Source organism: Penicillium griseofulvum, assembly GCF_001561935.1.
Source record: "Penicillium griseofulvum strain PG3 chromosome Unknown contig_80, whole genome shotgun sequence".
NCBI lineage: Eukaryota > Fungi > Ascomycota > Eurotiomycetes > Eurotiales > Aspergillaceae > Penicillium > Penicillium griseofulvum.
The window spans coordinates 5,714,069-5,737,221 of record NW_024467471.1 but is presented as its reverse complement, the minus strand read 5'-3'; the positions used below and the strand labels follow the sequence as shown (position 1 = coordinate 5,737,221).

The 23,153-nt window shown below is 47.2% G+C and overlaps 10 protein-coding genes across 10 annotated transcripts; 5 read left to right on the top strand and 5 right to left on the bottom strand.

Moving 5' to 3' along the window:
* Positions 1 to 1,809: 1,809 nt before the first annotated feature.
* On the bottom strand, positions 1,810 to 2,893 carry PGRI_030420 (uncharacterized protein; the record flags this gene model as incomplete). Its single annotated transcript, XM_040790755.1, has 8 exons — positions 1,810 to 1,859; positions 1,937 to 2,002; positions 2,077 to 2,133; positions 2,340 to 2,375; positions 2,451 to 2,522; positions 2,590 to 2,610; positions 2,745 to 2,799; positions 2,861 to 2,893. The coding sequence occupies 8 exons, from the start codon at positions 2,891 to 2,893 to the stop codon at positions 1,810 to 1,812; spliced, it is 390 nt and encodes a 129-aa protein (XP_040647708.1).
* Positions 2,894 to 3,794: 901 nt separating this feature from the next.
* PGRI_030410 (SDR family NAD(P)-dependent oxidoreductase) lies at positions 3,795 to 4,693 on the top strand (the record flags this gene model as incomplete). The annotated part of the gene is made up of 3 exons (XM_040790754.1): positions 3,795 to 3,850; positions 3,914 to 4,344; positions 4,422 to 4,693. 3 exons carry the CDS (start codon positions 3,795 to 3,797, stop codon positions 4,691 to 4,693), a joined length of 759 nt encoding a protein of 252 aa, XP_040647707.1.
* A 403-nt stretch (positions 4,694 to 5,096) lies between these two features.
* PGRI_030400 (Major facilitator superfamily domain, general substrate transporter) lies at positions 5,097 to 6,590 on the bottom strand (the record flags this gene model as incomplete). Its single annotated transcript, XM_040790753.1, has 1 exon — positions 5,097 to 6,590. One exon carries the CDS (start codon positions 6,588 to 6,590, stop codon positions 5,097 to 5,099), a length of 1,494 nt encoding a protein of 497 aa, XP_040647706.1.
* An 861-nt stretch (positions 6,591 to 7,451) lies between these two features.
* Positions 7,452 to 8,252, top strand: PGRI_030390 (HpcH/HpaI aldolase family protein; the record flags this gene model as incomplete). The annotated part of the gene is made up of 1 exon (XM_040790752.1): positions 7,452 to 8,252. One exon carries the CDS (start codon positions 7,452 to 7,454, stop codon positions 8,250 to 8,252), a length of 801 nt encoding a protein of 266 aa, XP_040647705.1.
* A 569-nt stretch (positions 8,253 to 8,821) lies between these two features.
* Positions 8,822 to 9,322, bottom strand: PGRI_030380 (RidA family protein; the record flags this gene model as incomplete). The annotated part of the gene is made up of 3 exons (XM_040790751.1): positions 8,822 to 9,046; positions 9,120 to 9,193; positions 9,271 to 9,322. 3 exons carry the CDS (start codon positions 9,320 to 9,322, stop codon positions 8,822 to 8,824), a joined length of 351 nt encoding a protein of 116 aa, XP_040647704.1.
* Positions 9,323 to 10,097: 775 nt separating this feature from the next.
* PGRI_030370 (Oxoglutarate/iron-dependent dioxygenase) lies at positions 10,098 to 11,490 on the top strand (the record flags this gene model as incomplete). The annotated part of the gene is made up of 4 exons (XM_040790750.1): positions 10,098 to 10,343; positions 10,409 to 10,534; positions 10,600 to 11,188; positions 11,246 to 11,490. The coding sequence occupies 4 exons, from the start codon at positions 10,098 to 10,100 to the stop codon at positions 11,488 to 11,490; spliced, it is 1,206 nt and encodes a 401-aa protein (XP_040647703.1).
* Positions 11,491 to 11,756: 266 nt separating this feature from the next.
* On the bottom strand, positions 11,757 to 12,713 carry PGRI_030360 (uncharacterized protein; the record flags this gene model as incomplete). Its single annotated transcript, XM_040790749.1, has 1 exon — positions 11,757 to 12,713. One exon carries the CDS (start codon positions 12,711 to 12,713, stop codon positions 11,757 to 11,759), a length of 957 nt encoding a protein of 318 aa, XP_040647702.1.
* A 4,595-nt stretch (positions 12,714 to 17,308) lies between these two features.
* On the top strand, positions 17,309 to 18,232 carry PGRI_030350 (uncharacterized protein; the record flags this gene model as incomplete). Its single annotated transcript, XM_040790748.1, has 1 exon — positions 17,309 to 18,232. One exon carries the CDS (start codon positions 17,309 to 17,311, stop codon positions 18,230 to 18,232), a length of 924 nt encoding a protein of 307 aa, XP_040647701.1.
* Positions 18,233 to 18,951: 719 nt separating this feature from the next.
* On the bottom strand, positions 18,952 to 21,311 carry PGRI_030340 (coiled-coil domain-containing protein MAD1; the record flags this gene model as incomplete). The annotated part of the gene is made up of 3 exons (XM_040790747.1): positions 18,952 to 20,871; positions 20,932 to 21,083; positions 21,149 to 21,311. The coding sequence occupies 3 exons, from the start codon at positions 21,309 to 21,311 to the stop codon at positions 18,952 to 18,954; spliced, it is 2,235 nt and encodes a 744-aa protein (XP_040647700.1).
* A 369-nt stretch (positions 21,312 to 21,680) lies between these two features.
* PGRI_030330 (uncharacterized protein) lies at positions 21,681 to 22,513 on the top strand (the record flags this gene model as incomplete). Its single annotated transcript, XM_040790746.1, has 2 exons — positions 21,681 to 21,981; positions 22,146 to 22,513. The coding sequence occupies 2 exons, from the start codon at positions 21,681 to 21,683 to the stop codon at positions 22,511 to 22,513; spliced, it is 669 nt and encodes a 222-aa protein (XP_040647699.1).
* Between the last annotated feature and the right edge of the window lie 640 nt (positions 22,514 to 23,153).

Genomic DNA, 23,153 nt, shown 5'->3' with positions numbered 1-23,153 from the left:
TGAATGGCCTATGATTCACTCGAAGAAGCATCGCATAAACGATATCACACAGCTCATGTGTAGCGATTCCACGATTTGTTTCGGTGGGACAAACAGCAGATGTGCATGACAGGACCGAATGTGGCTTGCGAGGGTGATCAGTGTACCGGTAATAATTAGCCAGCTCCCACCATCTTGAGAGAGAGAGCTGCATATCAGGAGGGTCGCCCTCTTTGGGTGGAGGGCTATGAAATGGTTGTTAGTCTAATATGCACGTATGGAACATGCATAAATTCTTTCTAAGGTTGTAGGGTACTCACTACCAGTCTGTTTGGTTTTTAAGGTTCGCGAGCGTGAAGTACTTGAATGGACCTACCCTATGAGCGTCCAGGTGAGCCTCGACGACACGCTCTAACACAGTGGCTCGGCTTTTAGGATCATGGGCCTGATCGAATTTGAAACGGTCCTGTTTTTTAAGATTCTCAAGGACTGGCGTGAGTTCAGGGGGTCACTTCTTTAAGGTCCTATCCATAATGTCCTGTACGCTGGGAAGAGGGGATAACTTCAAAGAGTCTCCTTGGTCTCATTCTAGATCCATGGGGTGTAAAGGGTAAATTTGAAGCAGTCCCTTGCTCTGAGGTTCGAAAAAGCACGGGTTGAATTCCAGAGTTCCGTTCTCCGTATCCAAGGAGACTTGAAATGCTTGGATTCCAACTGCTTGTAGAGTTTCAAGGGAAGGGAAGTCATCCTCAAGATCAATAACTTGTTGAAAGAGGGACCGGAGAAAGGAATGTTGAGATAAAATCATGACGAAATGAAATCAAAGAACATTTAATGAGAGATGATATTAGAGGAAGAGGAGTGTAGATATTAAGAACTTGAAAGAGAAAGTTTGGGACGTGAATGACAAGAATATTGCAATACCTCGGTCTAGAAGGTCCGTGGATCTACTGAGAAGGAAAATGAAGGACGTGAGTCTGTAGGTGCTGATCAGAACTAGCTTGACAAGGGGGGATCTAAATTGTGTGCAAAAATCTGGACGAATGGCGCATACTTGTACGAAAAGAGGTTCTTCTCTTAAGCCGCGGAGGTCTCGGTGTGTAGGGACCGAGCTGGGTGTAAGGTGCCGGGGGTAGCAAACTCTGGGGGGGCCGCTACCCCAGCTACTGGGTCTCAATAATAAGACCCCCTTTCTTAGAGACGTCGAGCAAAAGGACTCATAACCTGATAAAGGCGTGATACAGGATACAGATGGAGAATAGATGGAGAAAACACGGTATGTATTGCGTCGCACACGGAGAGGAGGACAAGAGAAAGAGAGCAAAGTAGAGAGAGAGAGCTATCAAACATGGAGCCCCGGAGGTTATATCACATGGTTATGCCATACACATTCAACAGTGAGTCTTTGGTTCTATCTCTCCGATCAATAATTGTTTCAAAAGGCCACACAGTCTTGTAATTTTAGAAAGGGCCGAAGCCCACCACCATCATATAGATACATATACAAAGTTTGAAAGCAACAAACGTAAAAATAGAAAACAAACAAAGCGGTGCAACCCTCTCCCTTCTAGCCAGACATTTCCATATCTCCGTCCTTGTCCTCCTTGTGTAGAGAGACAGGGCGACCGGGCCGGACACACAACTCGGTCCTGTGTTGAGCTAGCGCATTCGTCCCATAACACATGTTATATTCCACAGCAACAGCAACAGATTTCGACCTAACGGACACCATAAACATGCAAAGCCTCGGAGACGAAGGGATTGGAAGTGGAAGCCTTCAACAGTGTACATACCCACAAGCAAGGACTGAGTAAAGAACAGTGCAATATGTTAAAGGATGAGAAGAATGGCGAGGCCTACCGGAGGGGCGGGGGGCAAGCCTAATCCATACTGATTAGTATTTTTATTCTGATGTAGCTATACAGTAAACTGGTGTTTTGTATAAAGAGCAACTCACCTTCGTTGCCGGAAGACGCGGTCTCTGCCTCCTTTGGGAGGTCCTTGGTGGTATCGGGTGCAGGGCCTGGTTTTACTAGTAATTAGCATCCATTGATATAGAACATGAGTGATACACTAATCAGATGAGGAGAAACTCACCCTTCCGGCTAGAAGCCGAAGCCTCTGCCTCCTTGTGGAGCTCTTTTTCTTCAGCCGCTAATCAGACAATGTGGGTTAGTAATTTGAAAATTGGCGCCAAAGAAGGACCAAATGGATCATGCATATCCTCATTGGCAGCTGACTTGACTAATAAGGGGGTTCGGCTTTGTGTTCCCTTCTATAAGGGCCACCCAACAACAGATACCATGCAGCGACAGGTATCGCTCAGATGGGGCAAAGGGCACGCCTAGGTATCAACCTACTGGTGGAGGTGTTGTCGAGGGGAGCGGGGGGGTCGACTGCTCGGGTGGTTTATAACAATTAGCAAATGTTCGTATTCAGATCAAACTGATCTAAAAGAGCGAATAACTCACCCCCTCCGCCAGAGGCCGGTGTCTCTACCCCCTTCAGGAGAGCTTGTTTCGCGAGGAGAGCTTGTTTCGCGGCTGCACTCGCTTGGAGTCAGTAATCTGCTGTCTGAGGCTGCACAATCACTGAACACAACTGGCGTACCCTTCCTCGCAGCTTTCTTGGCTAAAAACAGTTGTTAGTTATCTGTCCGCTTCAAGGGCTGGTCATGGTTCAAGAAAGAACCCCAAGCGAGAGAGTGACATTCCGGGTATAGTATTCATGAATTGGTCGATTTCATCAAGTGAAGTAGGACATACCCTTTCTGTTGGCCAAGTTTCCCTTACTGCCACGACGGGCCTTGCGCTTCTTATTCTGTTCCAGCAAGGTTGTAAATCAATTCAGCTCTTTCGAAGAATGGGTATGCGAGCCTTACGGGAGGTGGTGGTGGAGGCTGGCATCCAGCCATAGTAACGAGCAAGAGAAACAGCAGTTTTTTTTATTCTTTTATAAAAGCAAGGGGGGGCCCAACGGGAGGGCTTACAGCAGATATCAAAAATGAAGTGTGTAGAAGGATAAGTTTGGATAAATGGCGGAATCTTCTCGATCTAGAAGTTTTGGGAAGGAACCCGCGAGTCGTAGAAAGAGTAAGTGCTCCCCTGTTCTCAAGAAATTTATATCGTAATGCTCGTAATTTTCTTTAAAAGATTTTTATCAGATTAGCAGAATGTTTCTTCCTGAGTATCTCTATGTATGGCTATTGAGTAGCAACTAATTGAAATCCAAATGTCGAGATAATCGTTGTTATACATACCTAGAGGCTCCTATACTGAACTAGGGAAGAGAATCTATATCATGACCTAAAGTAATCACACAGTAATAGTAGAAAGGAACCTTGGAACTGCTTAAAGAAGAGATAAGCACGAGTACAGACAGATAATGGATGAGTTGAATATAACAATCTCGCTCAGTTTTCAATATCCGACACAAAACCATATTCCTCTTAGTTGCTATAACAGCCATGCAACTATCTTCGCGAGGACAAAAGGACAATCAATCCAAAACTTATGATCGACATATTAGACAGATAACGAGATTGGCTTTGAATAGCGTTATCACTATCTCTCGGGCTGTTGAAAGCGTTGGGAGGAGCTCCCCTATTGACGAACCCACTTTTATCCCACTTTTTCATATGGATTGAATATAGTCCGCATTATGGCAATTAGTGACTAGCCTGGTTCTCAAGAACAGCTTTTGTTAGTGGGGAGCATCTAACGCCAACGGGGTAATATCGGTGCCCCATTCAATATATTCTTCTATGCCGTCTTTATTCTCTCTAGATGAATATACTTGCATTTCGTAAATTCGCAATGGCACTTAACGACATTCGAGGCAAATTGGCCGTAATCACCGGCGCATCAGGAGGGTAGGCATAACAACCGTTAAACAAGGAACATGAAGCTAATTTGCATCGATTCTCTGAATTTAGCATCGGTGCAGCCTGCGCACAACAACTTGCACAACATGGTGCTCATCTTGCCTTGACCTACTCCACCAATTTGACATCCTTAAACAATATTGTCGCAGATATACAGTCCATAAATGCCACACAGAAGCTTCGCATTTCAACCCACCAGGTTGATGTTGGGTCTGTCGATCAAATCGAGGCCATGTTTCAACAAATTGATGTCGAGCACGGCCAGCGACCAGATATTCTTATATCAAATGCTGGATACGGCAAGCGAATTCCCGATGTGTCGAATATCTCGCTCGAGGAGTTTGATTACACTATGAATATCAACTTGCGTGCCGGCTTCATCCTTGTAAAAGGCGTGGTAGAGCATATGAAGGCTCAGAAATGGGGGCGGATCGTCTTCATGTCCTCTATCGCCGCTCAAGGTGGAGGAATTAACGGCTGTCGTAAGTCAATCCCCTACTATTAATCTATTATCCTTCTATATTTTTGAGGTAATTGCTGATTCGATTTCCCGTTCTAGACTACGCAGCCTCCAAGGGTGGTCTTGATGGTATGATGAAGAACCTCTCAACCCGGCTGGCAGAGTACAACATTAGTGTCAACGGCGTTGCCCCAGCCATGATTGGTGATACAGGCATGCTTTCCTCTGCCGCGGCCTTCCCGGAAGTGGTAGAGAGTATTCCTCTAAAGCGGCTAGGAACTCCAGAAGAAACAGCGAATGTTGTTACTATGCTAGTGACGACCGGGTACATGACAGGCCAAACTATTCTCCTAGCTGGAGGGCTGAAATAGGTTCTAGAGTTAGAAAAAGAAATTCATTTGCACATCCTTGAATCTCAACAGCGCTCTCGACTCTTCCTACTCCGTGAAAGGTAAATAACATATAATTTCATGTGTTCCATTTCAGAAATACCAATTTCCAAAGATAGGAACAAATCACAATATGAGGTACTATTGTCACGTCTTCGTGGGGAGCTTTTGGGGGAACATATGGTTGTCCATAATGAAGACAAATAGATCACAGTGATCCGTCGAGCGAGTATTCCCACATCACTATCCTTCAAAGGTTATACATGTTTGAAGAATCCAGTCATTTCAAGAATATTACATTGTTATATTCATTTCCTTATCCTAGAATATACCATAACCATGTGCCACAGAAAAGTAACATAATGCAAAACAAGGTAAGGATTGATTAGTACATCTCGTAGCGCCAATTGATTTGTACCATTTCTTCCGTGACGCCACCCTTGATCACCTTGGCTACTTCCAAGGGATCTCCTGAGTCCAGACGTTTGTTCTCGCGCAAGATTAGCCAGCGGTATGCAGTTATTGTGAACCCGAACAAGACAGCGGCACCCATGAGCGTGCCAAATGCAGCATAGAAATGGGGCTCTCCAAAGTATAGGTATGAGGCCCAAATGTTGGATGTACCACCAATGGCATTAACTAACGCAGATGCAGCCGCTCGTTTCGAGATGGGTCGTGCAAGGTGCAGGTTGATGGTCTTGTAGAGAAGGAGCTGGGGGCCGACAGAGGCGAAGGGCAGGATCATCATGGAGAAGTATCGGGCGCCGACGTTTGTACTCGCAATCGGGATGATGTACATCGGGATCGAGATGGCGATGCAAAGGAGAATGATGGGGTAGACGGTATTTTTTCGATCGGAGTAGAACATAAGGCCATAGTAGACGATGCCGGCGAGGATATAGGGGGGCGCGGTGAGAAGCAAGCTGACGGTGCTTGAAAATTTGAGCGAGCCCACGAGGGTGGGGAAGTAGTTGGCGATGGAGCCCTGTGTTTGGGATAACATGTTGCAAAGGATGAGTAGCACCAGCTTGGGGTCCGAGAGGGCTTTGCCAAACCCTTTCAGCACGCTCTCGTCTTCTCTGCCCTCTGCAGCACCAGCTTCAGACTCTATACGCCACACGGCGCAGTCGCGCTCAAGCTGGGAGAGGATGCGGCTGTTGTGGGGGAATTCTGGCATGATGCAGGCACAGATGATGCCAACGCCGACAGTGACACTGCCCTCGATGATGAATAGCCACTTCCAGCCGCGGATGCCGTGTTGTCCATCAAGTTGGAGGATAGCTGCGGCGAAGAGACCTCCAAAGGCATTACCAACTTGCTGGGCAATGTATAGCCCGGCAATACGCTTCCCTAGCTCCCTCTTTGTGTACCAAGCCGAGAGGTAATAGATGGCTCCTGGGAAGAAAACGGCTTCGGCAGCTCCGAGAATAGCTCGGACTGCGAGGAGTTGGCCATATGTTGTGATCGCCGCTGTACAAGCCGATATACAACCCCAGATCGTCACGGCAGCACATATGTACATGCCTGGCCGGGATATTTTCGTAATGATGAGGTTGCTGGGAATTTGGAAGGGCAGATACCCCACAAACAGAATGGATATAGCTGTGGCGAATTGCTCATCAGACATGTTGAGATCTTCCATGATGCCCTGCAGTCTTGCTGCGCTTAAATTTTGGCGATCGATATAGTTGAGAATGTAGAGGATGCCGATTGTTGGGAGTACAAAGAGGTCAACCTTCCGGACAATCTTCTTGTTCAGAGCATTGTACTCATCGCCGCTGAGAGTGCGAATGGATTCTGGCATGCGGCTGTAGGCGTCGACTTGCCCTTCTGCCGACGAGACATTGTCTTCAGCCAGGACAGAATCTTTCTTGTCCATAGGGAAAGACATGAGGAGAAGGAGTGCTTGTGCCTTTTGCCAAGCTCACAGCAAGAATAAACAATGGGGGCTGTGTTGCACAAAGAGTGTTCCAGGTTGCAGGCTGTGTTTTCTGGACGATACTTGAGCTCCCCCTATATAGTTCAAGCAGTCCCTGCCTTTGTCGGCTTAGCGTAGAGTCATTACAAATATCCGACCTAGGAAGCCAATGAATGACTGGAACTACCTTTCAGAATATCAAGGCATTGATTGGTTGAGATTGGTTGAGATTCGGTCATTCGTAGTTGATAAGTGACACGAGTAGATAGGCCTGGAGATAGGCGTAGGTAAAGAGTGCCCAATTGTTATCTGTCCAATTGGAATCGACTACCCCAGACGCAGAGTTTGGTTGGAATCTGGGGTGCATCGACCTAGCGTTGGGAGGAGCTCTCGCATGTCCCGAGGTCGATAAGAAAGTTTTCGGGAGGTGCAGCTGGGATTTCCGTATATAACAATAGCCTTTAGCGTCCATATGGACAGAACTCATAACTTCGGAGGGAAACCCCGCACAATATCTGAGTCATTCAGGTGGGCCGCTAATACCAACCCTCAGATACGATAAGCCACTACCCCAAGGTTTGGCACTAGTCTGCCCTAACTACTGTGCAAGAGCTCATCTGTACCATCTCTAAGCTCCTCATTTTAGTTTCCTTTGTTTTTTTTATCATTGGTCTAGACTAATGAGAGGGTTGAGGATACGTATACCAATAAATGATACTTAACCTGGTATCGTATCGATATCTCTCATCTTCATCTCACTCTCAGACCTCCAACAAACCACTCCAAATTATCGGCTCTATATTATAATACCCTACCATCACAATGACTTACCCTACCGCTCTCACTACCTCAATCGATAACTCTCGATTGAGACTTCTCAACAAGATCAAGGCCGGCGAGTTCCCGCTCATGACTTTCATGGCCATCCCCTCCGTCCGCCAGGCCCAGATCGTGGCCTTGACTGGCGTTGACGGTATCATCATTGACTGTGAGCACGGACATATCGGAGATGATGCCATGCACAACTCCGTCGCTGCCATCTCCGCGCTCGGTGTTTCCCCAGTTATCCGCATTCGAGGCCCTGCCCACGATATCCTCAAACGCGCCCTGGATACCGGTGCTCATGGAATTATGGTTCCCCAGATAAACAATGCTGAGGAGGCAGAACAAATTGTTGCTTCGTCCAAGTTTCCTCCCCAGGGTGTGCGAGGCCAGGGCTCAGCTTTCCCCGCCATCGGTCACGGCCTGACAACTCCCGAGTACATGAAGTCTGCCAACGAGACTATCATCACAATGATTCAAATAGAGACCCGTGCCGGTGTCGAGAACGTCGATGCTATCTGCGCTGTGCCAGGTGTGGACCTTGTCTTCATTGGCCCCAACGATCTTGCCCAATCTCTGCTTGGATACACACCTGCTCGCGGGGATGAGCCTGAGTTTGTTGCTGCGATTGATAAGATTATCGATGCTGCGCGCAAACATGGAAAGTGGGCTGGTCGCATGGTAAACAATGGTACAGCGGCTAAGGAGGCTCGGGAGCGGTATGATACCGTCGCCATCACTGGTGACACCAAGGCGATTCAGAACTGGTACATGGCAGAGTTTGATATTGCTCGTTCATGAGAGCGTTGATCATTTTATGGTATCTGATGATAGACTTTCACATATAAAATTTGAATAGACAAATAAAGATTCAATACTTCTTTTCCTCTCCACAATTGTTAAATGCAGGTTCAAGTTGGAAAACTCCCGGACTATTTATAGCTACATTGCACGTCTTGCTCAGACATGTGAAATGAACTGTTGCTTGGTCCGTTTTATTCCCCAAAGCAAATTATCTTAATTAGCTCAAAATGCACGAAAACAAAGAAAGCTTCGTTGACTCGTATGTCACAAATTATAAATTTGAGAAGACTACTAAAGATACCACTGAAAAGAGTGCTGAAAAGACTACTGGAAAGACATCACAAGGCCGCTTATGCCGCCGAATATTCTTGTATTCATTGTTTGGAATATTATTCTATCTGCTAGCTTGACTTCACGAACAGCAGCTTGGGTATTTACGCAAAACACCAGCTAAAAATTTCGTAGCATATCGGTTACTTCGATCTACATAATATGGCAAGTTGATACTCTATGCAAAATGAATTTAAATTTTCGTCTATATTCAAGCCATTTTCATAACATCATAATCAAGCTTGCGCAATACACTCAATCTCAATAACAGTGCCATTTCCAGGAGCAACTGCTTGAAGACATGAGCGCGATGGCATAGGTTGCGGGAGGAACTCGATGTAGGCTTCGTTCATGGCGGCGAAATCCTTCATATCGGCGAGGTAGACATTGTACTTGACGACCTGTTCAAGGGAAGAGCCGGAAAGCTCAAGAACTTCCTTCAGGTTCTGCAGAACGGTTCTCTATGTGGATGAAAGCAACCATGGGTCAGCCAATGCCCTGGTATCGGATAAGTGCTTGTGTAATCGAACTTACCGTAGCCTGCTTAATCTCCCCTGTGGCAGTCTGGCCAGCGCAAAAGACGAGGCCGGGGACTTTGACGGCAGGGCCTAAACGGGTTGGTTAGTCACTCTCCTTATTTATCCTTCAAGAGAATTGAGGGTGGTGTTTGCATGCAGATACTCACAGTTGTGGGGCTTGGTAGGGAACTTCTCGCTTGAGATAAGTTGACGAGACATCTTCGTTGGTGGTTTTGAGCAGAAATGGAGGTTATTGGTGGTGTGGTTTCGAGAGTCTGTCAGGAAGTTCGAAATTTGGAAGCGCTAGGCAATGAGATTGTTTAAATTACTCAAGCTACTCCTCATGTCTCTCTATCCGCCACATATTGAATCAAGAAGAGGGGCAATTTTTATTATCGTTATGGAGGAGCAGTGTTTTTTTGGTAGTAGTCTATTCGTTTATCACTCTTTCGGGAGATATTGTGGGAGGAGTGGGAGGAGTGAGTTATGGGAGGAGCACATCATTTCAGGTGCATTATTGTGGCCATGTTGCTCAAAAGGCCCATCGGTGCACAAGCTCCGCCTGATAACTAAGAGTAACATTGTGGCCGCAATCGATGTCTGTACACTTGTATAAACCTTCCAATCTGGGCCTAGCGCAAACCTTATATCCTCCAACCCTAATGCTCTGCTCATAGATGTGCCAAGGCAGAGGAGCCCTCCACGGCCCCGTTGATAACAAAATGTAACAGAGCTAGAGCATTGGAAAAATGTGGGGAAATGCAACAGGGAGAATCCAGACGATTATGACCAGAATCAAGTAGTGCGCTAGCAGAGGTCAGCTCTCATCTCATCTAATCTGAATGCAGGATGCCATACCTCCCCGGAGATCGGATACACAGATAGGGTTTCATCTCTCATCTTAATATAAAGATATATAACTCAATCAGATAGTCTCCATGTGTTGTCTTCAACATCGGTCACAACATTGAATATTCTTTGAATATATATCATCATGCCAGTTTCTGCTCCTTTCAATCCTCCTGCGGCTGACCTTCCTGGTAAACCTTTTGTCCCAACATGGGTTCCTCCACCGGTCACTCAGCAAAAGGAGAATTTTGCTGAGCTTAGCTCCATTGATCTTTCTTTGTTGGACTCGGATGATCCCGCTGTTGTTGAGAAACTTGTCCAGCAGGTTAAGGTCGCCATTCGTGATGATGGATTCCTTTTCCTCGAAAACTACGGAGTTTCTCTAGAGCAGGTTAGTCTTGGTTCTCATGAAAATTCTCAAGACCAACGTCGCTAATAATATATCTCTTTCGATAGCTCCACCGACAATTCTCTCTTGCCCAGTATCTATACCACAACATCAGCGAAGACGACAAGAAACGCCTTCTGTTTAATCCCGAAACCGAAGTTTGGTCAGGTTACAAGCACCCTTATGGATTCAAGGTAGGATGATCTAGCTCATGCATCAAGAAATTCAACACTGTACTTACTCTACCTTTTATGATTAGCGCGAGCGCGGACCTGAAGATGGCATCGAACAATTTAACTGGTACAAACCTGACTGGAACGATATCACCCGGGTGCCCACATGCCTCCACCCCTTCATGGACGAGATCGAAGCGTTCTCCAACTATCTGACCAAGTCCGTCAACCGCCGCCTCCTGACTCTGTTCTCCCGAGTCCTTGAGTTGCCCGATGACTACCTCTGGGACAACGTTCAGTCACACGGTTGTCCAACAGGCGAGGGCTACTTCCGCCATGCACTTTTCCGTCCCGTCCAGAAGAAGACCGAGGAGGCATCCAAGGGCCTCCGCATGCACGGTCACACTGACTTCGGTCTGACAACATTGCTCTTCTCTGTGCCCATCTCATGTCTCCAGATCTGGGGCCGCGATGAACAGTGGTACTACGTACCCTACAAGCCCGGTGCGCTTGTCATTAACATCGGTGATACCCTGGAGATTGTTTCTGGTGGCCATTTCAAGGCGACTCGCCACCGTGTTTACAAGCCCCCTGTCGATCAGCTGCAACAGGAACGTCTCTCACTAGTGCTCTTCAACAGTTCTGTGGGTGACTTGCGCATGGGTCCTGCAACAGGTTAGTAGAATCAACGCAATGGTGTAATCACAAGAAAGCTAACATAATCTTGTATAGCTTCTCCTCTTATTCAAAGAGTCGGCTGTGTTGAGGAACAGGGTGTTTATAAGGAGTTCAAGAGTCTCACATCCCAAGGAAAGCTTGTGCCTACCAACCGTCAATGGCGTGAAATCCAGATCGCTACGGCTACAGATCCTACAGATCAAGAGCGCAACAGAGTTGGTGCGGACCAGGTGCTCATTGATGGCAAGGTCATGCACCAACGAGAGTACATGGGTGTCAAGGTTGTTCTTCCTGTCTAAACTAAAATGCAGACAATGATTGGTTTGAAGTCTTTGCTGTTTTGATCTAATTACCCCTAGCTTTTCTGGATGATTGACGCACCAGATTGTATGCAAGATTCAGATATATAGTGTTCCAATTTGACATCTCGTTTCAAATATTCATACGTTCTACGTAATGTAAAATGCGCAGCCGACTTCCCAAGTGTACATCATGGTGGATTGGTGACTACCGATGTACATGTGTAGGTAAATATAACCAATCCCCCATCAGATAAGAATCATCTCTAGCCATTATTCTTAGAATGCATATCTAATTCATCCAAACAGGTCAAGATGAGTTTCCCAAGCTGCCATTTCTGTCTTCGCTGAAAGACCTTTCTTGCCCAAATCAGAGCTCCCTCTATATTGCCATCATGAACACCCACGACCTCCAATGCGCCAGGTAGGCCGGCATGTATTAGTTGCCAGGCAATCAAAAAAGCTTTATATGCATAGAGGGCAACCCATGGCGCTTCAGATTCCAGTATCAGCGTCTCATCGAGATATCGTAGGAACCAGTTCACATGCGGTTGTATAGCTTTTGCCGTGTTGGTATCGCACAAGAACTGCGATGGTCCTAGGTATGTTGACTGACTGAGAATGGCATCTATGCTTCCCTCCACAATGCCGCCAGTATGGGATGGTGACCACATCTGCAGCTCGATCATGGCAGTCTCCCAAGTCGCAGCACACGATGTTGCGTGTTTTGTTTGCGCTGGGCAGTTTTCAGGGCAGATGAATGGGCTTAGTGTGACGAGGGATGATCTTAATGCGCCGAATCGTTCCATACTGAGCATACCCGTCATTGTAGACCAGCTGGAGATTTCCCGGGCGCTAGAGATCAGGAATTGCGCAATGTTTATAGCACCATACGGATCAAATGGCGGAAGGGAGGTGATATCGTCATCAGAGGAAAGGAAGCGTCGAACAGCATCGGTGTATGTGACTGAGGAGCTGGTATTTCTTGACACAAGTTGTCGATGAGCCCATTCAGCAGCAGAGGATGACGACCAATGGTCTTCTGGACAGGGCATATCATGCTTTATTTCCAGGTGTGAGATTGAGCGAGGAATAGAAAGCAGTTGATACCAAAGCGCGTCGATCTGATGCACTGCGAAAAGGGTCCGTTTGTGTGACTCGACTTTGACAAATTCGCGCCATAATGACTCTAAATCGGCAGTTCCAGCAGTATCAATAGTCATTGGCTGTGTCATTCGTCCAGCGCGAGCTAGAGAGATCATATGCGAATGCATTTTAAGGCCGCATGCTGATTTGTCGCCACAAAGGTACATCATGGCACAAATTTGAAGGAGCAAGTATGATTGGACCAGTGTGGTGATCATCGTTGAAGCATCAGGCCTCTCTTCATCCGAAGCAAGGAGAGCGCGGGCTTTATGAAAGCAACGTATAGAAAGGCTTTCGCCTGAGCCTTCTTGGTCCCCGCATTCTGGGTCCTCGCCATATTGATAGGCGAGGCAAAGCATACTGAGGACCAAATGAGGAGCGACTCGCGCGGGATCAAAAGTTGAGGAATGGAGAAAGGGGAGGAAATGAGAGACTGAGGCGAAAAATTGACTGCAGCCTCGTGAGATTTGTAAGGCAGTCGGGGCCCAATCGTCTTGGAGTTGAAGGATATCATTCGGTGACAATCTATCTAAAATCGGGTGATTGAAACTGTATTCGGCTAAGCTTGTATTAAGTGGCTCGGCTTCTGCGGTCACCATCGGATGTAGTTGGTTGTTAAGGTGATTGGTAGGATTTAGTAGGGATGTCCCTAATAGTAAGTTCCGCTCTAAATCTGTAGCGTTCTAGACAATTTAATCGATAAGAACAGAGTCGCTCGTTATCGATTGTAGTAGGTCTCCTATTAGTTATGTCTTGGCTATCTCGGTCCTTGGCGCAATAGTATTCGGGTTTTCCGTGGGGTGGCTACGGTTAAGCTACTGCTGCTGCTACTGATACTATATCACTAGACGCCAGATTGCATCACTATCGAACCTCGTCTCATCTCCTGGGCTCGAATGTATGCGTCCGGGAGAAGTGATATCACCATAGCTTCCTATAGGCGAGACCGCTATCGGCGATACATCAGGCCTCTCTTCATCCGAAGCAAGGAGAGCGCGGGCTTTATGAAAGCAACGTATAGAAAGGCTTTCGCCTAAGCCTTCTTGGTCCCCGCATTCTAGGTCCTCGCCATATTGATAGGCGAGGCAAAGCATACTGAGGACCAAATAAGGAGCGACTCGCGCGGGATCAAAAGTTAAGGAATAGAGAAAGGGGAGGAAATGAGAGACTAAGGCGAAAAATTGACTACAGCCTCGTGAGATTTATAAGGCAGTCGGGGCCCAATCGTCTTAGAGTTGAAGGATATCATTCGGTGACAATCTATCTAAAATCGGGTGATTGAAACTATATTCGGCTAAGCTTGTATCAAGTGGCTCGGCTTCTGCGGTCACTATCGGATATAGTTAGTTGTCAAGGTGATTAGTAGGATTCAGTAGGGATATCCCTAATAGTAAGTTCCGCTTTAAATCTGTAACGTCCTAGACAATTTGATCGATGAGAACAGAGTCGCTCGTCGTCGATTGTAGTAGGTCTCCTGTCAGTTATATCTTAGCTATCTCGGTCCTTGGCGCAACAGTATTCGGGTTTTCCGTGGGGTAGCTACGGTTAAGCTGCTGCTGCTGCTGCTGATACCGTATCACTAGACGCCAGATCGCATCACTATCGAACCTCGTCTCATCTCCTGGGCTCGAATGTATGCGTCCGGGAGAAGTGATGTCACCATGGCTTCCTGTAGGCGAGACCGCTGTCGGCGATACAGAAGACTGCAGCCTGCCTTGTCTAGGTGGTGGTTGGCGCTGTGTCCTTTTCGTCACTCGATGCTGTTCGCGCTCTGGATGCTTTCTCTTCATGTGACGATTGCGCAAATCAGGACGGGAGAAGGTAGCATGGCAAAAGTCACAGGGAAGCGACGCTTCGGCCTGAGAGCGGGAGTGTAGCGTTGAATGTCGCTTGAGGTTCTCGTGTCGAGTAAATCGGCTCTGACAGACGTGACATTGGAATGGTTGATAGGACGGCGTTATTCTGGCCTGTGAAACTGACATGATTTGTAACGAAAGAGGTAGAGACTGTCAATGCATCAGTGGGAACAATATTGGAGCGGATAAAATCCGGGGGACTTACCCCACGCACATCGGGGTTTCTCCGCACGACAGTTTTGTTTTATACCCAGACAAGCGATAAGAATATAGACGAGATGGTTTGTTGCGGGAGCTTTATCCATGAAAATATTTTAATCTGTCTCGATTAATTTGTTATCGTGTATATCAACATTAACCTTGTCAAAGCCGTGGGGCTTCTCCTATTGCGTCCACTCAGCGGGCGGCGAGTTATCAGCTTTATCTTGCACCTGGGCGCAGATAGTTAATAGTTTAACTTGACCCCTTTAAAAAAAAACATAACAAAAACACATAACATCTCCAAGGTGGTGGTCACCTAGCCCACAGGGTTCGGGCACAGGGGTCTTGTACGCAGGGTATAGGGGCCATGGGATAAAACCCCCTTTTCAGGCAAAATTGATGAGATGTCTGAATCTAGACTGGTAGAAGAATTAACATTGAAGATACCTGAATAACTATATTACAGATCCCTCAATAATCTTGAAGGTACCCAAGTTCTGTTACCTAACCCTATAAGTAACCTTAGGAGAAATGAGCATTTAACCACCTCAAAAAGCGGAGATACACGTAGTTGTATAGTGTCGAAAGCTTCATTTTCGTACTCATCAATTTACAATACACATGAATAGTCGGCCGCATAAGCGGCCTAGGCTTTGTCGTATGGCCCCAATATCCTGCGTAGGCGCGCCGCTCTGTTCGGCGCGCTCAAGGCGGATATTCAGCCAGGTACGTTTCCCTTACTAGAAAAGTTGTAAGTACCCTTATTTCCACCTTATTACTCTAACCTGGCTTTATCGCGAGTAAGATATGTACTAAACATAACCTAACCTAAGAATAAAGACAAAAGAAAGAGTTACATTGCGCAAGAAACTCTGGAAATCCAGCAGGCCCCTAGTAGCCTGACGCTTCAACTTCCTCCTTCTCCTCTTCGTCAATAAGAATCAACCCTTCATCGACTTGTTCAGCCTTGCCTTTTGCCATATGCTCTTTTAAAAACATTTTCTCACATCCTGGGGGTAGTACAATCATATCAAAAGGGCTGTCATGACTATCAAAAGATATTCCCCTTATTGAAACTCGATTGATAATCTCACGGTAAAGGCTACTATCATTCACGATATGAAGATCCGTAAGAAATTCCATCTTTTCTTTTTTAGTAAGCTGAAACCTCCGAGCTCGGCGACAACATCCACACACCACCATACAATGTCCAGCTCCAACCTGTCGTGTCTTATCAATCTTGCGATCAACGCAGCATCCGCAGTTACAGCTACAGCACCCTGTCTTCCTCACGCAATCCCCGATCAAAAATCGGTGCATATTCCATAGACGATGTGATCGCCATAGATCAAATCCTTGTATTAACCTTCCGCTCACAGATGTGCTTCGGACTTTCCACCACTGTCGTTCCAGCAACTATCATTCCTATACATTGGCCAGCTGCACTTGGTCCCGGGCTTATTGGCGAAAATTTGCTCTTCCTGGACATTACTTCGAAGGTCTTTTTCTATCTGGAGAAGGCCAAGCGCTAGATCAACGTAGGAACACTTTGCTTGACGAATCACGTCCTGTCGATACCGCTGAAGAGCATCAATATCTCCACTCTATTTGGGCTTGATTTCATGTTGAGTTTTCTCTCCAGTCAGGGTTAAATCGATTTTTGATTGAGTCGGCTTGTCCGCAGGTTTCATTTGGGACCAGGGTATATTCATATCGGGTATAGAGAATAGAGACGTATATAGTGAGAAGTAAATTCTACCTAGTGAACGACTCATTCTGATGTCAGATACTCTTCCGTCAAATCTGATTCTAAAATTACCCTACGACGCCTTGGGCTACAGTCTTCTAAATAGTTGCAAGTTAATTGTAATTCCTCGGTCCATCCACTGATATCAATTTTATATTGGTAGACGATACAAACCACCCTCTAAGTGCCAGGTACTCCCCCTGTGATATTGGCAATCAATTGAAGAAATCCACCTCCATTAATTCGTTGAAAACCTGGACGTTCCAGCTTGTTAAGGGATCTTCATCCAACTTGGGGGCTAGTGGCGCATTGGTGAAATTACCTCAGCACGCGTGAACAGTTCTTCAAGCGCTACTTCATCAGGAAAGGGGAAGCCACTAGAGAATGGAAAGCTGAAAGTGCCAGAAAGAGCTACCGTTCCAAGGGAAAGAACGAAATAAAGGGATAGTTTTGCGATTGTGAATGTAGCTATCTTGTTCCATTGTATAGTTGAGATGCCTCATGTCCCCTTTCAGGGATCCGCTTTGCGTTCAGCGGAGCAGTTGATCAAGTACATAGCCGTGGCCGAATGAGCACAATCACCCGAACTCTCCGAGCAGTTGTTTCCATTCGGAGTATTCCTATCTCGTGCAGAGATAAACATGGACGGACTTTGACACGGAATTTAACACGGACTTTAAGACGGATTTTACATTGAACATCGTGGCTTAGCTTCTTAACTCCAGGCGGAATTAAACACCCTCTTACTGATCATCGTATCCTTCATTTATTAATTGAGCATCACTTCTCCTGTCAGGGTATCAAATTTAAGTCACAAAGCTTTGAAAGCGATATCATATTACACCGAGGACCGCAGGGCTCGAACAAGATGATCGGAAAACGAATCTTCATAACTGGTGCCTCTGGCTACATCGGTGGCGTGGTTGTGGAGCAAGCCATCCAGCAAGGCAATCATGTTATCGCCCTGTCACGAACTGAAGCAAGTGACGAAAAGATTCGAGCTCTGGGCGCTACTCCAGTACGAGGCGGCCTGGAATCTCACTCCGTTCTGCAGGAGCAAAGTGCCCAGGCTGACGTCGTATTTCATCTAGCAGACGCATGGGCCGGTAATTTCGGCAAGATGGATTACGCTGAAGTTGTGCGCATCGACGGAGGTGCTGTGGATGCCATCGCGGCAGGCCTAAAGGGCACTTCCAAGCCACTGGTGGTCACATCAGGCACTCTCGTCGTTGAGGCGCATCCCGACGGCCTCGAAACCGATGAGGACTCGGCTCTTTCAAAACAGCCGATGAATGATCACATTCAATCTGAGCAACACGCGCTAGAACTACGGGACCAGGGTATCAATGTCAGCGCTATCAGGTTGGCGCCATGGGTCTACGGTCGTGGTGGTAGTGGGATTCGGCTTTTCATGACCATGTTCACAGGCATGGGTGAGGTATTCTACGTCGACGAGGGGGCAGCGCCTACCTCTGTTGTGCATGTAGATGACGCCGCCCAGTTATATTTCCTGGCGGCGGACAAGGCTCAACCAGGGGACATCTTCAACGCCGTTTCCTGTACCACAGTGACGGCCCGGGAACTAGCTACAGCCATTTCTCGCACTGCCAATCTTCCACTGAAGTCGCTCTCCTTTGATGAAGTCACCAACCGCATGGGAAATTTCGTAGCCAGCTTTCTCAGTGCAGAGAACCGGGCGTCGGGCCAGAAAGCAAAAGAAAGGCTTGGTTGGGAGCCACGGGGTCTCGCTATTCTGGACGACATTGAGAGAGGATCCTATGCAACGCGCTAGCCTAAAGGCTAAGAATGGCACCTTTCAGAGACCGCGAAGTTGCTGAAACAGGCCTACTGCATGTCTTCATCCCGCTCCATGTCAGACTGGTTTCCGGGTATTTAGACACAATATATTAAAAGACGATTAAAATCCAGTGGAACAGGTATTTACGTATACACCTAGCATACAACATGCATGTCCATCACTTGTAAATGCGTAAAAGTTCGATAAATAGTCTAAATCCTAGTAGGATTAGATTCCATCATGTTGCGATCCTTTAGATGGAGGAGTAGAACAAGAGATGCATCTAGGCAAGGGTTTGTTCGGGATATTGATGCTAGCTTCGTCGGTTGGTGCGCAAGGAAGACGGATAGGAGCTGAGGAAATAGCATTTGGAGCCAGAGCGAGTCATGAAGGGTAGTGATACTGACAAGCGCAATATCTGATGAGACAATTTATACAACGGGCTGGGTATATTTGATAGATAACTTGAACTTTTGATCTGGGGATATTAGATATCCATGGATACAACACGGCGAATTTTCTGCAATGCCCTCATTTATGCAAAGAAAGAGGGAAAATATATATGTAGCGTTGGTTTGATTACTACCTACATAAACAAATAGCGAATAACCAATGATAAGAAAATGCATAGCACAAATCAACATGTGCCGGGGAATCACAGAAATACAGAGATGGAAAAGTTAAGAAAAAGGCCTGGCGAATACGGCGATATATCACATCCTAGCAGCGCGGGTGGTCTTATCATAGAAGTCCAAGGTCATGGCTGCCAAGAAACATGGAATATCCTTTCTTTCCTCAACCCAAAATTTGATGAGAGGTTTAAGTTCCATGGCGAACAAACTGTTCGGTCCACCCGATATCTTCATAGTGCCATTCTCGCCATCGAACACAATGGAGTTTTCTTCACCATTGCCCATGCTGCCGGGACCAGAGTCAGAAGGCGCGTCTGAGTCGCCGTGACGGTATGCGGATGAGAGGTGGAACATAGAAGTGACACGCACTCTACCATTTGGCAAAAAGTCAAGCTTGAAGCCGAGGAGAGAGGCGACAGCTTCCCGGAATTCAGAGGACTTGGCTGTCCAGATCTCTTTTAGTCGGCGCATACGCTTTTCTTTATCGGCGACGGTGCGCTCCATGTCCTGCATTTCGAGCTTGATACTCTCCAGGGTGCTGACTGGGACGACTTTAACATCGGTATGACCCCCACGCAGCTGTGCTAAAAGGTCTCTGTTCGCGGACTGGAGAGTTGCAAGAGTCGTCATCTTGATTTGCTCGGTTTGGGCGGTCGGATTGTCGCGCAGTTCAAGGACACGTGTCCGTGACTTGGCTTTCAAAGCCTTAATCTGTGACTTGGCCGCATCGAGTTCCCGGCGAGCGAGAGTGGTGGCCTGGTCAGATTTGGTGAGATGTTCCTGGAGTTTGCGGTTCTTGCGGCTGAGTACAGCGATACGTTCGCTTTCCGCGTCGCTGTTGGCGGGAGAAAGAGGTCGCTTAACGCCCCTGGCTTCGGGTTGGTCTTCTTTCGGTGCTTCCTGCTTAGAGAGCTCTTCATGAACTTTATGGAGCTCACCGCGGTACTCATCGACCAGTTGTTGCAGTTGGGTTATTTGCTCGGATTTTTGTTCATCAAAATGTGATGGATCTTCGTGCATTGTGGCCTCTTCTGCATCAAATGTCTTGAGTTGCGCGCGTAGGTATTCAACTTCTTTCACTGCAAGCGCACGCTGCCGCTCCAGTCGAGCTCGAAGTCGGCCCTCCGCGGCACCCGGTCCTCCTGCAGACGCGGCAGCAACGCGGAGTTTCTCCAACTCCTGTTGCAGATTATTTTTATCGCTTTCAAGGCTCTTGATAGCCTCGTCCTTCTCAAGGAATTGGGCCTCGACAGTTCCGAGACGATCAAGGAGCGTAGCAATCTCAATTCGTCCTTGAACTACCGCTCTCACGATGGCATCTGGTGAGTCAAACTCGGCAGGCTGGTCGTTTTCCTGTAAAAGAGTGACCCAAGATTGTCGTTCATCTTCCAAGATCTGCTTTTGGATCTGAACTGTGTTCAGTTCAGCTTCAAAGCCTTTCATCAGCTGGAGCTGGTTCTCCACTGATCTCTTTTGTTCTTCGACGACCTCAACGTTCTTCGAGACTTTTCGAAGATGACGCAGCTCCGTTGTTTGGTCACGGTTCGCTAACTCCAATTCCCGAATATGATTGACCTGCTCGGAGAGTTCTCTCTTCAATACAGCCAAAGCCTCTGCATCGTTTCCTTCGGCCTTCAATCGAATATTCTCCGCCTCGAGCTCAGCGACCTCCGCTTCACGCTGGGATAATTTGTCCTGCGTCGATTCCTGCGATGTCCTGGCGTTTTGAATGTCGTTCTGGAGTTCTTCGATGGTCTTTTGTAGGGAAGCGCGGACTGTCTCTAACTCGTTGATCTGGTATTTGAACTGCCGTTCCTGGTCGGAGAGTCGAGCTTGAGTGTCGTCAAACTCTTCCTGCAAGTTCTGATTTTCGTCCTGAAGGCCTCTAATCTTGCGCTCAAACGCAAGTTTGTCATTCAAAGCCTGATCTTGAATTTCTTTCAACTCTTTTGCCAGTTCTTCACTCTTATGGGTGGCCCGATTACTCGAAGATTCGGCAGTCTGTAGCAGCGAACATCGTTAGTTTTATGTCATGACAACCGCAATTTTGTAGCGACTAACCTGAGCCTTTCTAAAATCTGCATCCGCTTTCAGTTGCAAGTCGCGGACCTCTTTTTCATGGCGAAGAGCTTCCAGTTCTCGCTCCTGCTTGACATTCTCCAGCTCGTATTTCAGAGTACTCAATTGCACACGTAACTCATCTTTTTCCGTATCTAAACGAACCAGTCAGTTTTCCATCGCTGGCTCTGCAGTCAGTCTAGGCAGGGTCTCGCCTTACCGTGAATAGGTTGATGCGACTGGGCTTGAGATTGTGTGAAACGGCTAGATTGTCGCATAGCTGTCGATCGGCGCATGGTACCCCGTGCACCAGAAGGTGTCGATGGTGAGCCGAATCCAGCAATGAGCTGGGAAGCCGGTCGGTTGTTTTGGCTATGATCCATCTATTAAGAGCCAGGAGAGGTCAGTTATTGGGTAAAAACAACAGGGAGGCCCATTAAAGCTCACAGTGAGGTCAAAGCTATTGTATAGCCCACGGAAATTCCTGTCTAATGGAACATGAGGCAAGAAACACTGCGCAACTTGTCCTGGAGCTGTATCAAAGGGAAGATGGTTGAAGGCGGGCCGCCTTGTTTAGTATTATGTCAGCAATAAACTGCGCCTGAAATGGGTTAGCGCCGTTTTAAAAATTATTTCGATTTCGGCATCGAATTCTCAGTTCACCACCCTCACCCGTGACTCGTCTTCATCCACCTCGGTCTCTCGTTCGATTTTAGTCAATTTCTTCCGTTTAATTCCACACAACCGTCACTATGGGCAAGGACAAGGTCGAGAAGAAGGACCGCGCTGAGAAGAAGGAGAAGCGTGCGGAGAAGGACGGTGTGCACAAGGTCAAGAAGGAGAAGAAAGAGAAGAAGGATAAGACTGCTCTTGTCGATGCAGTAGAGAAGGAGATTGACACTGAGGCCATGGAGGGTCTCGAGCAGACCAATGCTGTAGTCAAAGACGAGGCTGAGGTCGACGCTGTCCGCCCCGTTGGCGCCCTCGTGCCGTTCGCCAACCCATTGGTTGAGGACAAGCAGGCCAAGAAGGTCCTGAAGAGTGTCAAGAAGGGTATGTGAAATGTTCTCCAATTATTCAGTTCGCTCTTTTACTATCAGTGCTCATGGGTCCATTTTCATCTGATCTTCGGATCACCGATGTCTCTGATCGCATCGCTGCGCAACTTTTTTTTTCTCTTATCGTCAGATCATCGATTCTAACATTTATTCTTCTAGCTGCCGTCAACAAGTCTCTCAAGCGTGGTGTCAAGGAGGTTGTCAAGGCTCTCCGCAAGTCTCCCGTCCCCGCCGCCAACGCCCCCATCGGTGTTCCCAGCGGTGTTGTCGTTCTCGCTGCCGATATCTCCCCCATGGATGTCATCTCCCACATTCCCGTCCTGTGTGAGGATCACGGTATTCCCTACGTCTTCGTTACCTCCCGCGCTGAGCTCGGTGCTTCCGCTGCCACCAAGCGCCCTACCAGTGTGGTCATGGTTACCCCCAAGGCTGCCAAGGGCAAGAAGGAGGATGATGAGGAGTTCACTAAGGTGTTCGAGGAGCTTGCTGGCTTGACCCAGAAGGAGCTCAACAAGCTGACAGTCTAAAAATGTTCTCGACTTGTCTGTTTTACCTTTTGTTATTTGCTCTTCCCACGCTGTTCACTGCGAGTGGGTTCTCTGGTTGTACAGGTTTCTGATACCGTCTATTCAGACGGTGCATGTCTTATGGGGTCCGGCCTATGGGTATCTTTCTATATTTGCTCTTTTGTTCCAACTCGGCGTTATTTCAATGGTGTACGAAAAAGGCAAGAATTCCAATGAGATATCACCAACCTCATAGACTTTGTTCTCAGTAAGGTCTCGGTTAATTTTAATGGACATCTCATGCAAATCTCACTATTGCACTACCCCACAGTGTGACACCTGCATAACCCACGTTGTGCCTGATTGGTGTAGAAATTGTCGTTCTCAAAGGTCTGACTGTATAATCAATCCCCTTGTGCGATAGAACCGCGGGTCGCACATGAAATTGGTGTCGAGTCCCTTCAATACTTCATACTGTCCTCAGTCCAAGACAATCAACCCTAAATTACCGGTGTTATTAGGCACACGTAGCTAACTCAAGAATTGTAGATAGCAGGTGAGGTTCACACAATGATGAATCATAGATTTCATACACGCGATGTGGGGAGCTAAACCTAGGCAATTAGCCTTGCATGGTAGTATAAACTATTACCGTGGCGTT